This window comes from Sturnus vulgaris, chromosome 27 (genome assembly GCF_052056855.1).
Source record: "Sturnus vulgaris isolate bStuVul1 chromosome 27, bStuVul1.hap1, whole genome shotgun sequence".
Lineage (NCBI taxonomy): Eukaryota > Metazoa > Chordata > Aves > Passeriformes > Sturnidae > Sturnus > Sturnus vulgaris.
This window is the reverse complement of record NC_142269.1, coordinates 4208204-4222163: the sequence shown is the minus strand read 5'-3', so window position 1 is coordinate 4222163 and position 13960 is coordinate 4208204. Positions and strand designations below refer to the sequence as shown.

At 52.1% G+C, this 13960-nt stretch overlaps 1 protein-coding gene across 1 annotated transcript; it reads right to left on the bottom strand.

Annotated features, from left to right (window-relative positions):
• Positions 1-8121: 8121 nt before the first annotated feature.
• On the bottom strand, positions 8122-13513 carry EPOP (elongin BC and polycomb repressive complex 2 associated protein). The gene is made up of 2 exons (XM_088179583.1): positions 9299-13513; positions 8122-9212 (listed from the first exon to the last, which is right to left on the bottom strand). The coding sequence occupies exon 1, from the start codon at positions 12936-12938 to the stop codon at positions 10806-10808; it is 2133 nt and encodes a 710-aa protein (XP_088035709.1). The 5' UTR covers positions 12939-13513; the 3' UTR covers positions 8122-9212; positions 9299-10805.
• Between the last annotated feature and the right edge of the window lie 447 nt (positions 13514-13960).

The following is a 13960-nucleotide window of genomic DNA, read 5'->3' as shown; positions in this document are numbered from 1 at the left end:
GATCATCCTTCCCGCTCTGGAAATTCCATCATTTCACCATTTCCAATTTCAATAACCCCAATCCCAATCCCAGCATCCCTGAGCCTCCTTCCCCTCAGTTTCCCTCATCCCAAAAAAAAAAAAAAACTTTGGAATCTCGGCCGGGCCCATCCTGGGATTTCTTTTAATCCAAACCCCAAAATTCCCATTTTTTGCCCCTTTTTGAGCAGCCTGGCCAAGCGTTACATCCACTTTTATTTTCCCTTTATCCCAATCCTTTAAAATTCACTCAGCCTGAACTCGTTTTTCCTGAGGGTTTCCCCCTCTTTTTTTTTTTTAATTTTTCCCCTTCCTTTTATCTTTTGTGTTTTTTAAAAAAAAAAAAAAAAAAGAATTCTGACCTTTGTATCCTGGAGATTTGGGATTGTCCCGGGATAAAATTCGGGATTTCCGCCCGTCCCTTGTCCATGGAGTTGAACTTTTAAGGGATTAAATTCCCGTTTAATGGAATTTAAATGCCTGTAAATTCTAATTTAAATTCTGTTTCCATCGCTGATCCCTGCGGAATGGGGAAAAGGACTCGAAGGATTCCTGGGAAAAATTTGGGGTAGATGTGGGAAAGGTTGGATTTATATTGATTTATTTAATTTTATTGGCCAAAAAGTTAAAATTCCGTTTTTTTAGACACCTGGGAATTGTGCCTTGGTTGGAACTCAGGATTGAAATTAAAGAAATTCCTTAATTTCTTCCTTTGCTGTTGTTTTTAGGGAATTTATGGATCAGGAAAGTGGCTCCTGCCTCAGTAACAAAAAATTTTAAACTGATATTATTTAAAATTATATACTCCTAAAATAACAGTATTTAAAATAATATTTTAAAAATAATATCATATAGAAATAATATTATTTTTTAAAAATAATATTATTTTAAAAATATAATTTAGAACTAATATTATTTATAAATAATAATATTTTAAGATTTAACATTGAGGGCCTGACCTGGAAATTCTTGGTACCCAGTGCTCGGTGCCCAGTTCCCAGTTCCCAATGCCCCATTCCCAGTTCCCAGTGCCCCATTCCCAGCTCCCAGTTCCCAATGCCTCATTCCCAGTGCCCCATTCCCAGTTCCCAGTGCCCAGTTCCCAGTGCCTCATTCCCAGTGCCCAGCTCCCAGTTCCCAATTCCCAATGCCCAGTTCCCATTTCCCAGTTCCCACTTCCCAATGCCCAGTGCCTGCTGCCCCTGGGTCCCCCTGGATGTCCCCGAGTGTCTCTGGGTGCCCCGGATGTCCCTGGATGTCCCTGGGTACCCCTGGCTGGCCCCGAATGCCCCTGAGTGTCCCCGGATGTCCCTGTGTGTCCCTGAGTGTCCCTGGATGCCCTTGAGTGTCCCTGGATGTCCCTGGGTACCCCTGAGTGTTCTTGGATGTCCCTGTGTGTCCCCGAGTGTCCCCGAGTGTCCCTTGGTGTCTCTGGGTGTCTCTGGGTGTCCCCAGGTGTCCCTTGGTGTCCCCGGGTGTCTCTGGGTGGGGACAGGAAGCTCTCGTGGCTCTCAGAGCAGCGCTGGGGATCGGAGCCACATCCGGGGCTGCGGGGGCGCAGGAAACGGGGGGGGAGGGGAGAGGGGGAGGGGAGGGGGGAGAGGGGGGGGAGGGGGGGGAGCGGTACCGGGCAGCAGGACCGGAACCACCCAGAGCCCTGACCTGGACACGGGGGAACCTCCTGGGGCACATCTGGATCCACACCTGCCCATCCCTCCAACCGTGGATCCATGGATCCATCATCATCATCATCATCATCCATCCATCATCCATCCATCATCCATCCATCATCCATCATCCATCCATCATCCATCCATCATCCATCATCCATCATCATCATCATCCATCATCCATCCATCATCCATCCATCATCCATCATCCATCCATCATCCATCATCCATCATCCATCATCCATCCATCATCCATCATCCATCATCCATCCATCATCCATCCATCCTCCATCATCCATCATCCATCACCCATCCATCCATCCATCCATCATCCATCATCCATCCATCATCCATCATCCATCCATCCATCATCCATCATCCATCCATCCATCATCCATCCATCATCCATCATCCATCCATCCATCATCCATCATCCATCATCCATCCATCCATCATCCATCCATCATCCATCATCCATCCATCCATCATCCATCATCCATCATCCATCCATCCATCATCCATCCATCATCCATCCATCATCCATCATCCATCCATCCATCATCCATCAATCATCCATCCATCATCCATCCATCATCCATCCATCATCCATCCATCCATCCATCCATCATCCATCATCCATCCATCCATCATCCATCCATCATCCATCCATCATCCATCCATCATCCATCATCCATCCATCCATCATCCATCCATCCATCATCCATCATCCATCCATCATCCATCCATCATCCATCATCCATCATCCATCCATCATCCATCCTCCATCCATCATGGATCCATCCAGGCTGGCAGATTTGGGATTCTCCAGCCTGGAGAAGCTCCAGGGAGACCTCAGAGCCCTGCCAGGCCCTAAGGGGCTGAGCCTGGGGACAAAGGGACAGAGGGACAGGACACGGGAATGGATTCCCAGAGGGCAGAGCCGGGTGGGATTTTGGGAAGGAATTCCTGGCTGGGATGGAATTCCCAGAGCAGCTGCGGCTTCTCCATCCCTGGGAGTGTCCCAGGCCAGGCTGGGGCCACCTGGGACAGGGGGAGGTGGCCCTGCCATGGCAGGGGTGGCACTGGAGGGGATTTAAGGTCCCTTCCCAAGGCGCTCTGAGCCCGCCCAAAGCCCCGTGGGAGGGGACAGAGAGGGGACAGGAAGGGACAGGAGCTGCATGAGTTGGAATTTCCCACCCCCTCCCGTAGCTCACCAGGAATTCTGGGGCTGTGACCTGGGAATTAATCACTGCTGAGCGATTGATTGATTAACTAATTAATTAATCACGGCTCGGCCCTCAGCAAACTCAAAGCGGCCAAATTCTCAGGTTTTCCCCCACTCCCAAAAAATATAAGGTGGAAAAGTCATCGGCACCGCTCCAGCCTGGATCAGAAGTAATTAACGAGTCATTAACGAGTAATTAACGAGTGGCACCAATCAGCTGAGCCCTGACTCACTTCCGTCCTGAGGCGGAAACATTTTTGGCTCTGCGAGCGCCAGGAATGGGAAATTTGAATGGAACTGCCCAAAATCGGGGTGCGAAGGGTTTGGAACTCTGCGGATTCCCCAGGTGTGAAACCCACCTAAGGTGCGCTGAAATCAGCTTTAATCGAGTTCCACATTAATTTAATTCGTGCATAAATGAAAACAATCCGTCCCGAGCAGGGTGTGGGGCGGTTGCGGCTCTGCGGATTTTTGGGGTGATTTCCTAATTTAGACAAATTCTCTCCTTCCTCCGCCCCGCCCTGGCTCGGTGACAGCGGTGGCACCAAAATAGAGACGGGACCTGAAACTGAAACAGATTCGCAGCACCAGGGCTCGGCTTTAAGGGATTTGTGAAGCTTTTGGGTGTTTTTTTTTTTTGTTTTTTTTTTTTTTTTAGGGCGTTTTCTCCTTTTTCTGCCTCCGGGTTGCGGTGTTGGGGTGGGCTCGTTTCCCCCCTTCGGTCCCCCCCTCCCTGGCTGCGTTCTCGGGTCTCTTGGCCGACTTTTGAAATTTAAAAAAAAAAAAAATTATTTATTTGATTTCCTTCCCGCATAAAGGATGTGAAGCGGCACATCACAGCGGGAATTCCTCCTTTTATCGGGAATTAGGAGGAGAAACCATCCCCGCCCCCCCCCACCCCACCCCGGGAATTCTGCCCCGGCTCCAAGGGCTGCTGGAATCCCGAGTGGATCCCCCGGGATCCGGGCCCGCTCTCGGGAAGCGCCGCTGGCAAGGAAAAGCAGCCGGGGACCTCTGCTGGGAGAAACCTAAAAATGCCCTTTTTAACCCCAAAACCGCGGCCGGGCCGGCGGTGCGAGCCCTGCGGAGGGAGCCGGCAGCTCGCCTGTCCCTGGTGGTCCCCGCTGGCCCCGGGGCGCCGGGCGAATGTCCCTGGCCAGTCTCTGGTCCCCGGGCGAGTGTCCCTGGGCATCCTCCGGTCACGGGGCACTTGGCGAGTGTCCCTGGGCACTGGGCGAGTGTCCCTGGCCATTCTCCGGTCCCCAGTCGCTGGGCCAGTGTCCCTGGGCATTCTCTGGTCTCTGGCCCTCGGGCGAGTGTCCCTGGGCACTCTCTGGCCCTCGGGAGAGTGTCCCTGGGCACCCTTTGGTCCCTGGGCGAGTGTCCCTGGGCATTCTCTGGTCCCCGGGCACTGGGCGAGTGTCCCTGGGCGCCCTCCAGGCACCGGGAGCTGCAGGGGAAGGGAGGAACTTCCCGGAACTGGGAATCACCACAGGAGACCGAGCTGTTCCTGCAGCTCTTCCCGTTGGGATCCCGGTCCTGCAGCTCATCCCAGCAGGATTCCCAATTTCCAGTGCATTCCCACTGGGATCCTGGCCCTGCAGAGTCCCAGGGGGATCCCCATCCTGCAGCTCATCCCGGATTCCCAATCTCCACTGCATCCCATTGGGATCCCCATCCTGCAGAGTCCCATTGGGATCATCATTCCTGCTCCTCATCCTGAATTCCCGTTCTCCAGCTCATCCCAGCAGGATTCCCATTCCCCACTGCATCCCAGTGGGATCCTCATCCTGCAGAGCCCCAGTGGGATCCCCATCCTGCAGCTCATCCCAGAATCCCATTCTCCAGTGCATCCCAATGGGACCCCCAGTGCTTATTCCATCAGGATTCCAATCCTGCAGAGTCCCAGTGGGATTCCCATCCTGGAACTCATCCCAATGGGATCCTGCAGCTCATCCCATCAGGATCCTCATTCCCCACGGCTCATCCCAGATTCCCATTCCCCAGCTCACCCCAGTGGGATCCCTGTCATGCAGCTCATCCCGGATTCCCAATCTCCAGTACATCCCAATGGGATCCCACTGCTCATTCCATCAGTATTCCCATTCCTGCTGCTCATCCTGAATTCCCATTCCCCAGCTCATCCCACTGGGATCCTGGCCCTGCAGCTCATCCAACATTCTCCTTCCCCACTGCATTCCAGTGGGATTCCCATTCCCCAGCTCATCCCAGTGGGATCCCTGTCATGCAGCTCATCCCGGATTCCCATTCCCCACTGCATCCCACTCCCATCCTGGAACTCATCCCAGTGGGATCCTGCAGCTCATCCCATCGGGATCATCATTCCTGCAGCTCATCCCAGCAGGATTCCCATTCTCCAGCTCATCCAGAATTCCCAATCTCCACTGGATCCGAATGGGATCCCCACTCTGGAGCTCATCCCAGTGGGATTGTCATTCCCCAGCTCATCCCAATGGGATCTCACAGCTCATCCTGAATTCCCATTCCCCAGCTCATCCCATTGGGATCCCCATCCTGCAGAGTCCCAATGGGATTCCCATCCTACAGCTCATCCCAGATTCCCGTTCTCCAGTGCATCCCAGTGGGATCCTCATCCTTGAGCTCATCCCAATGGGATCCCACAGCTCATCCCATCGGGATCATCATTCCTGCTGCTCATCCAGGATTCCCATTCTCCAGCTCATCCCAATGAAATCCCACAGCTCATCTCCTCGGGATCCTCATTCCCCAGCTGATCCCAATGAAATCCCACAGTTCATCCCAGCAGGATTCCCATTCCCCGTCTGATCCCATGGGATCCCACAGCTCATCCCATTGGGATCCCCATCCCAGAGTCCCAGTGGGATTTCCATCCTGGACCTCATCCCAAATTCCCGTTCTCCAGTGCATCCCAATGGGATCCCCATCCCAGAATCCTAATGGGATTCCCATCCTTGAGCTCATCCCAATGGGATCCCACTTCTCATCCACCAGGATCATCAGTCCTGCAGCTCATCCAGGATTCCCATTCTCCAGTGCATCCCATTGGGATCCCCATCCCGCAGAATCCCAGTGGGATTCCCATCCTGGAGCTCATCCCAATGGGATCCTGCAGCTCATCCCATTGGGATCCTCATTCCCCGGCTCATCCCAAATTCCCATTCCCCAGCTGATCCCAAATTCCCATTCCCCAGCTGATCCCAAATTCCCATTCCCCAGCTGATCCCATGGGATCCCACAGCTCATCCCATCGGGATCCTGCCCCAAACCCACCTCGGCTTTGCTGATTTTTCACCCCCAACCCAAGCAATTCCAGCCCAAAATTCATATTTTCTTTTTTTTTTTTTTTTTAATTTTTATTTTTAAATTTATATTTCTTTTATTCCACTCATTCCCACCGCAGCTCCGCCCCCCCCCTCATTCTATTTCTTATTTAAAGTTTATTTTCTTTATTCTTTGGTCGCTTCAATTCCCTCAAACTCCTCAAAACGAAAGTGGGAATTATCATAATTAACACCAGGATGATAATTCTGATTTTAATGATTTTTTTTTTTTTTGGGGGGGGGCATTCTGCTGCTCCAGGCGCTTTTTTTAAAATGAAAATTTTGAGGTATTTTGAAATTTTTTTCCCAAGACCCCCCCAATATTCACAGAACATTTACAGAGAATTTATTGAGATTTACAGAAGATTTACAAATATTTACAAATATTTACAAATATTTACATCCCAACCCCACGCACCAGCAGAGAAATGGAAAAAAAATCTCTGCCTAAAATGTGATTTTTTTTTTTTTTTTTAATAGAAAAAAGCGAATTTTTAGCCGTATTTACACCGAGGATAAAAACCTGGGCCTGCAATTCCCGAGGTGATTTTATCCCTTGGAAAAACATTCCTGAGTTTTTTTTTTTGGGGGGGGAGCTGCGGGATCTGGAGGTTGCTGGATTTAAATATTTATATTTATATATTTATTTATACTCACAGATAGGATTTTTTATATATTTATATGATTTTTAATATATTTATATGATTTTTATATAGGATTATCAATATAAATATAAATATAAATATTCATTCCCAGCGCCCATCCCTGGATTTGTTTTTTTTTTCCAACCCCACCTGCAAATTATTCAAAATTCCATTTTTCCCCCCCTAGAAAATAAAAATTTTAATCCTACCTGGAATTCCATGGGAATTCCATGGAAAACCTCCCCAGTTTTTGGGATTCCCAAGACGCCAGACCCCCTAAAATTCGCTTTTCCCGCCGCATTTTGGGCTTGTTTGGGGTATTTTTTGGGGGAACAACAGCTTTAAAATCCCAATATTTTGCCGAGGGAATTTCCTGCTGTTTTGCTCAGCGAGGGAGAAGCGAAATAAACCCCAAAAAAATCGATTTAACCCCCCAAAAAAACCCGACAAAAAACCCAAATTAAACAAATTGGTGCTTTCCAATTCGCCACTTCCAGAGAAAACCCGGGCAGGTCCCAAACATTCCCGACCCTTTAAAAAAAAAATCCCTTTTTTTCCCTAATTTTCCTCATTTTTGAAGGAGCTGCTGGAATTTAAAAACGGGATAAATCCAGCAGGTCGCTTGTGAAGATTTTCCTTTCAATCCTTTCCCTTTTCCTTCCCGGCGATTTTTGATTTTGAATTTTTTTTTTTTAAATTTTTATTTTCAGGGCTAAATTTCGGAGGAAAAAAAAATCAGAAATTCCCGAGTGGGATCCCCAGGGAGAGCCGGGAATTTTTCTCCCGAGACAAAAAAAAAAACAAGAAAAAAAAAATCCCAAAAAATCACAAATCAGCTTTGATTTTTTTTTTTTTTCACCTTCCCAAAGGTTTGGAAAAAGGATTTAATTCCCTCAGCAGAGGAGGGAGCGACATTCCCGATTTTCCCAGCTCCTTTTTCCCGGATCTAAAGCTTTTCCAGAATGATTATCCCACAAAATCCCGATTTTCCTGATGATTATCCCACAAATTCCTCACTTTTTTCCCCTCCTTTTTCACCCCTTTTAAAAAATATTTATTGAATTTCCACGGAGCAGCTTCGAGTCACTTCCTCTCCAACCCTCCCACTTCCCTCTGAGCTTCTGGAATTCCCGAGTTTTAAAAAAATTTTTTAAAAATCTATTTTTTTGGAGTTTCCTCCCTCCCCCATTTCCTTCCCTGGGTGGGATTTTTAATTGGTTTAATCCAATTTTTTTGGAGGAAAAAAAAAAAAAAAAAAGGAGAAATTAGGTCTGGGTCTTCCTCGTTTGGGTTTTTTGGTTTGGTTTTTTTTTTTTTTTTTTTTTGGAGTAGGGGTCAGGGGGTCAGGGCAGCGGGAACCCATTCCCAGTTCTCCCAGTTCATTCCCAGTTTCCCCAGTTCATTCCCAGCTCATTCCCAGTTCATTCCCAGTTCATTCCCAGTTTCCCCAGTTCATTCCCAGCTCATTCCCAGTTCATTCCCAGTTCTCCCAGATAATTCCCATCTCTCCCAGCTCATTCCCAGTTCTCCCAGTTCATTCCCAGCTTTCCCAGACCATTCCCAGTCCATTCCCATCTCTCCCAGTTCGTTCCCAGTTCGTTCCCAGTTCTCCCAACTCATTCCCAGTTCGTTCCCAGTTCTCCCAACTCATTCCCAGTTCGTTCCAAGTTCTCCCAGTTCATTCTCAGTTCCCCCAGCCCATTCTCAGTTCATTCCCAGCTCTCCCAGTTCATTCCCAGCTTTCCCAGCCCATTCCCAGTCCATTGCCATCTCTCCCAGTTCGTTCCCAGTTCGTTCCCAGTTCTCCCAACTCATTCCCAGTTCGTTCCCAGTTCTCCCAGTTCATTCTCAGTTCCCCCAGCCCATTCTCAGTTCATTCCCAGCTCTCCCAGCTCATTCCCAGTTCTCCCAGTTCATTCCCAGCTTTCCCAGCCCATTCCCAGTCCATTGCCATCTCTCCCAGTTCTCCCAACTCATTCCCAGTTCGTTTCCAGCTCTCCCAGTTCATTCCCAGTTCATTCCCAGCTCTCCCAGTTCATTCCCAGTTCTCCCAGTTCATTCCCAGTTCTCCCAGCAGCCGCTTCATCCCGAAATCCCTTTCCTGGGAATCACCCCTGCAGCGTGTGGAGTTTTTTTGGGAATTCTTTGGGTTCCATCGCGCGTTTTAACCTAAAACCCTAAAACTCCTTCCAAACCCAACATCCCAGGGCACACACGACCCCAAAATCGGCCCCAAATCGGCCCCCAAAATCAGCCCCAAATCAGCCTCCAAATTAGCCCCCAAATTAACCCAAAATCAGCCCCAAAATCAGCCCAAATCAACCCAAATGGCCTCAAAATCAGCCCCAAAATCAGCCCAAATCAACCCAAATGGCCTCAAAATCAGCCCCAAAATCAGCCCAAATCAACCCAAATGGCCTCAAAATCGGCCCCAAAATCAGCCCAAATCAGCCCCAAATTGGCCCCAAAATCAGCCCAAATCAACCCAAATCGGCCCCCCAAATCAGCCCCAAATTTGCCCCGAATCGGCCCTCAAATTAACCCAAAATCAGCCCCAAATTGGCCCCAAATCAGCCTCAAATCAGCCCCAAATTGGCCCCAAATCGGCCCTCGTCAACCCCAAATCGTTCCCCAAATCAGCACGAAATCAGCCCCAAAATCAGCACCAGATCGGCTCCAAATGTGCCCCACATGAACCCCCAAATCACCCCAAATCAGCACCAAATCGGTCCCAAATCGGCCCCAAAATCAGCCCAAATCAGCCTCAAAATCGGCCCCAAAATCAGCCCAAATCAGCCCCAAATCGGCCCTAAATCAGCCCCAAATCAGCACCAAATCGGCCCCAAAATCAGCCCCAAATCAGCACCAAAATCAGCACCAAAATCACCCCAAATGGGCCCGAAAATCAGCACTGAATCGGCCCCCAAATTAGCACCAAGTTTGCCGCAAAATCGGCACCAAATCAGCACCAAAATCAGTCCCAAAATTAGCACCAAATTGGCCCAAAAATAATCCCAAATAGGCCCCAAATCAGCACCAAATCGGTCCCAAATCGGCCCCAAATTGACCCCAAACCGGCCCCACAGTTCCTCTGGGTCCCCCTTCCCCACCAGGTCCTGGGGTCCCCTCTCCCCATCCCGGTCCCCAAAATCGGCCCTAAATCAACACCAAATCGGCCCCCAAAACACCCAAAATCAGCCCCAAAGTCGGCCCTAAATCAGCCCCAAATCGGCCCCAAAATCAGCACCAAAATCACCCCAAATGGGACTGAAAACCAGCACCAAATCGGCCCCAAAATTAGCACCAAATTTGCCCCAAAATCACCCCAAATAGGCCCCAAATCAGCACCAAATCTGTCCCAAATCGACCCCCAAATCAGCCCAAATCAGCCTCAAATTCGGCCCTAAATCAGCCCCAAATCAGCACCAAAATCAGCCCCAAATCAGCCCCAAAATGACCCCAAAATCAGCACCAAATGGGCCCCAAACCCACCCCAAATGAACCCCAAAGTCGGCCCTAAATCAGCACCAAATCAGACCCCAAATCAGCACCAAATCAGACCCAAATCGGCCTTAAATCGGGACCAAATCTGCCCCAAAATAAGACCTAACTCGACCCCAAATTCAGCACCAAATCAGCCCCCAAATCAGCCCCAAAATCAGCACCAAAGCCACCCCAAATGGGCCCGAAAATCAGCACCAAATCTGCCCCAAAATCATCCCAAATGGACCCCAAATTCAGCACCAAATCGGCCCCAAAATGAGACCCAAATCGGCCCCAAATTCAGCACCAAATCTGCCCAAATATGAGACCAAATGGACCCCGAAATCAGCACCAAATGGGCCCCAAATCAGCCCAAACCGGTCCCGTGGCTCCTCCGGGCCCCCCTTCCCATCCCGGTCCCCTCCCGGAATTTTCCCGGTGCTCAGGGATGCTCCAGGGCGGCGCAGCCGCGGAATTTGAGGCTGGGGGGCGCGGGCCTGGCACTGCCCCCCAAGTGCCAGCGCCACAGCGGGTGAGTCTTGGACAGCGCCCAGGACTTTTTACCGCCCAGCGACGATGCCGGGCACAGGTCGCCATCCTCGCCCACCACCAGCGAGGGCGTGCAGGGGAAGTTGCCCATGAGGCTGAAGGAATTCCGAGTCGGGCTGGTTTTGCAGGGAGCGTTTCCCTTCCTGGAATTCCTCCTGGTGTTTTTTGGCGGCCTGGCTTTGGAGGAGCTGCGCTGCCTTTCGGTGACCCTGGAGAGCCGCCGGCGCTTGGCGCTGCCGTCCTGCCGGCCCCCGGCTGCTCCTCGGGGCTGGAACCGCAGCTCCGCTCCCCTCCAGGGCTCCGGGCTCTCCCCGGTGCGCCCCAAATCTTTCCCGTCCAGGTTGAATCCCTTGGCGTAGCACCAGAGCTTGGAGCGGCGGATCAGGCGATCAAAATGCTCCGGCCGGGGGTCCCCGGGGGCGGCGGGCCCGGGGCTCGCCCGCAGCTCCGGGGGAGGCTCCGGGGAAGGCGCTGCCCCCTCGGAGGCTCCGCTCGGCCGCTCCAAGGAGGAGCTGTCATTGTTCCAGGCGTCTTTGTGCAAATCCTCCCCTCCGGCGTCCCCAAAGCCGCGCTCCTTTTGTGGTGGGGCCACCCCGGGGGTGCTGATCGGGGAGGGAGGGGGCGAGGAGGAGGAGGAGGAGGAGGAAGAGGAGGAGGAGGAGGAGGCAGGGGAGGCCTCGTGCCTGGCGTACAGCCCCGCCTGAGCCCCCGGAGCCGCGGCCGCGCTCAAACTTTCCAAAGTTGTGGCCCGCAGGGTGCGAGCCCAGAGCTGCTGCGAGAGGAAGAGCAGCTCGGGGTCGGGGCGCAGAGCTTTGCTCGGGGGCAACTCCGGCGGCCGCTCCTCGCCCAGCGGCTCCCGCGGGGGCTGGAAACGGGGCAGGGCCGCCTGCCGGTACCGAGTGCTCTGCACCGAGTCCCCGCTGCACAGCGAGCTGCTCTCCGACTCCGAGGAGCTGCCCTCCTCGCTGCTGCACGAGCTGTCCCCTTCCTCCTCCTCCTCCTCCTCCTCTTCCTCTTCCTCCTCCGAGGAGTCGCTGGAGGTGGCGGGGCTGGACGCAGCGAGGTCCAGGCTGGAATCCGAGTCGCTGGAGTAGCCAGCGGAGTTGCCCTGGCGCTTGGATGCGGGCGAGCCGCGGGCTCGGCCCTTCCCGGTGCCCGCTTGCCCCGCTCCGGGCGGGAGGAGCCCCCTGGGCCAGCACGGCAGCGGCAAATCCCGGGGGGAACCGGTGAAATCCCGGGGGGAACCGGTGAAATCCCGAGCAGAACCGGTGAAATCCCGAGCAGAACCGGTGAAATCCAGGGGGGAACCGGTGAAATCCCTGGGAGAACCGGTGAAATCCCGAGGAGAACCGGTGAAATCCAGGGGGGAACCGGTGAAATCCCTGGGAGAACCGGTGAAATCCTGGGAAGAACCGGTGAAATCCCGAGGAGAACCGGTGAAATCCCGGGAAGAACCGGCCAGAACGGCAGCAAAGAACCCTCCCCGGGCCGGCTGGAGCTGCTGCGGGCCGGGGAGCGAAGGAGCCCGGCCGGGAACGCCGCAGCAGCCGCCGGCTCTGCAGGGCGGGGGCCGCGGGCAGGGGAAGAAATCCCCGGGGCCCGGCAGCAGCAGCTGCTCCCTTCTCCTGCTCTTCCTCCTCCTCTTCCTCCGGCCGCGGGGGCCGAGGCTCTTGCAGGAGGTGCACAGAGCCTCCAGGTCGGCCTTGGAGATGAGCGAGCACTTCACGGCTCGCGTGGGCACCGAGTGGATGGCCTTGAGGGTCCGCAGCTCGGCCAGGTCGCAGCGGCGGCTCTTGATCTTCAGCGTTTCCATTTTCTTGCTGATGGTGGTCCTGGGGATGTCCTTGAACATCTGGCTGAGCACCTGGGCCAGGGCGAACATCTGGGTGCCGTTGATCTGTAAGTAGCCCAAGTTGATGCCTTCGATTTGTTGGTAGCCAGCGTGGAAATCGCGCGGCCGGGCTTGCCCGCTGTAATCCGTGGTGGCCGGAACGATGCCCAAGGTGCCCTCGCAGGTCAGGAACATTTTGGGAGGAGATTTTTTTGGTTGTTTTTTTTTTTTTTTGATTATTTGATTTTTTTTCTTTTTTTTTTTTTTTTTTCACTTTGTCCCTTTCAAAGAAGGGCGCGGAAAATGGGGGAAATCAGGACATTTCTGTTTCCACTCGCTGATCGCACACATCCCTCCGGAGAGGGGCCGGAGGGGGAGGGGAGGAGGGAAAAAAAAAAAAACAAAAAAAAGAAGGAAAAACAAAAAAAAAAAAAAACAAAAAAAAAAAAAAAAAGGAAAAAAAAAAAATCCAAAGCAGCCGATCTGGCTTTCAAACGCTCCGGTGGAGGCTTGGCAACATCTCCGGAACACCCAATTCCTGCTGCGGGGCTCGGCTCCTCGTCTGCCCCCTCCCCGGCAAAGAAAAAAAAAAAAAAAGAGGAAAAAAAAAATCAAAAATCAAAAAGTCAAACATTTCTCATCGCCCGGGCCGGCCCCGCACCCACCTCCTCCTCCTCCCAAAAAAATCGCTTTTTTTTTCTTTTTTTTTTTTTTTTTTTGGGGTGTAAATCAAGAGCGGACAAAGCTCGGGGGGCTCCGAGGAGAAAGGGGGGGGGGGTCCCACATTCCCCTCCCCGCCTCTGGAATAATCCGGGAATATTCCACGGGATATCCCCCAACCCCAACATTTCACAAGCGCCCCCCACCCCCCAAAAAAAAAAACAAAAAAACCCCGCGCACACAATGGGGACCCCCCCCAATTCCACTCCCCCCCTTCCAAAAACCCCAAATAAAATTAAAAAAAAAATCCCCCCCCCCAAAAAAAAATCACCGAGGTTCCGAGGTGGCGGCAGCGCGGGCGCCTCCGCTTTGTTTCCGCGCTTTAAATGGATTTTTCGATGATTTTTTGGCTCCACGTAGGGTTTGGTTGAAGAGGTCGCTGCGCCTTCCCAAATGTGGATTCCTCTGGGATGGGTGTGTGGAGGAATATTTTTATTAAAGCGTGAAAAATTCTCCTCCTAGGCGGGTTGTTCGAAGTCATCGCCTCGGCCGCAATT

What these genes read in the sequence shown, in the direction of transcription:
- EPOP (XM_088179583.1), bottom strand. Translation starts at nt 12,938, where the DNA reads ATGTTCCTGACCTGCGAGGGCACCTTGGGCATCGTTCCGGCCACCACG.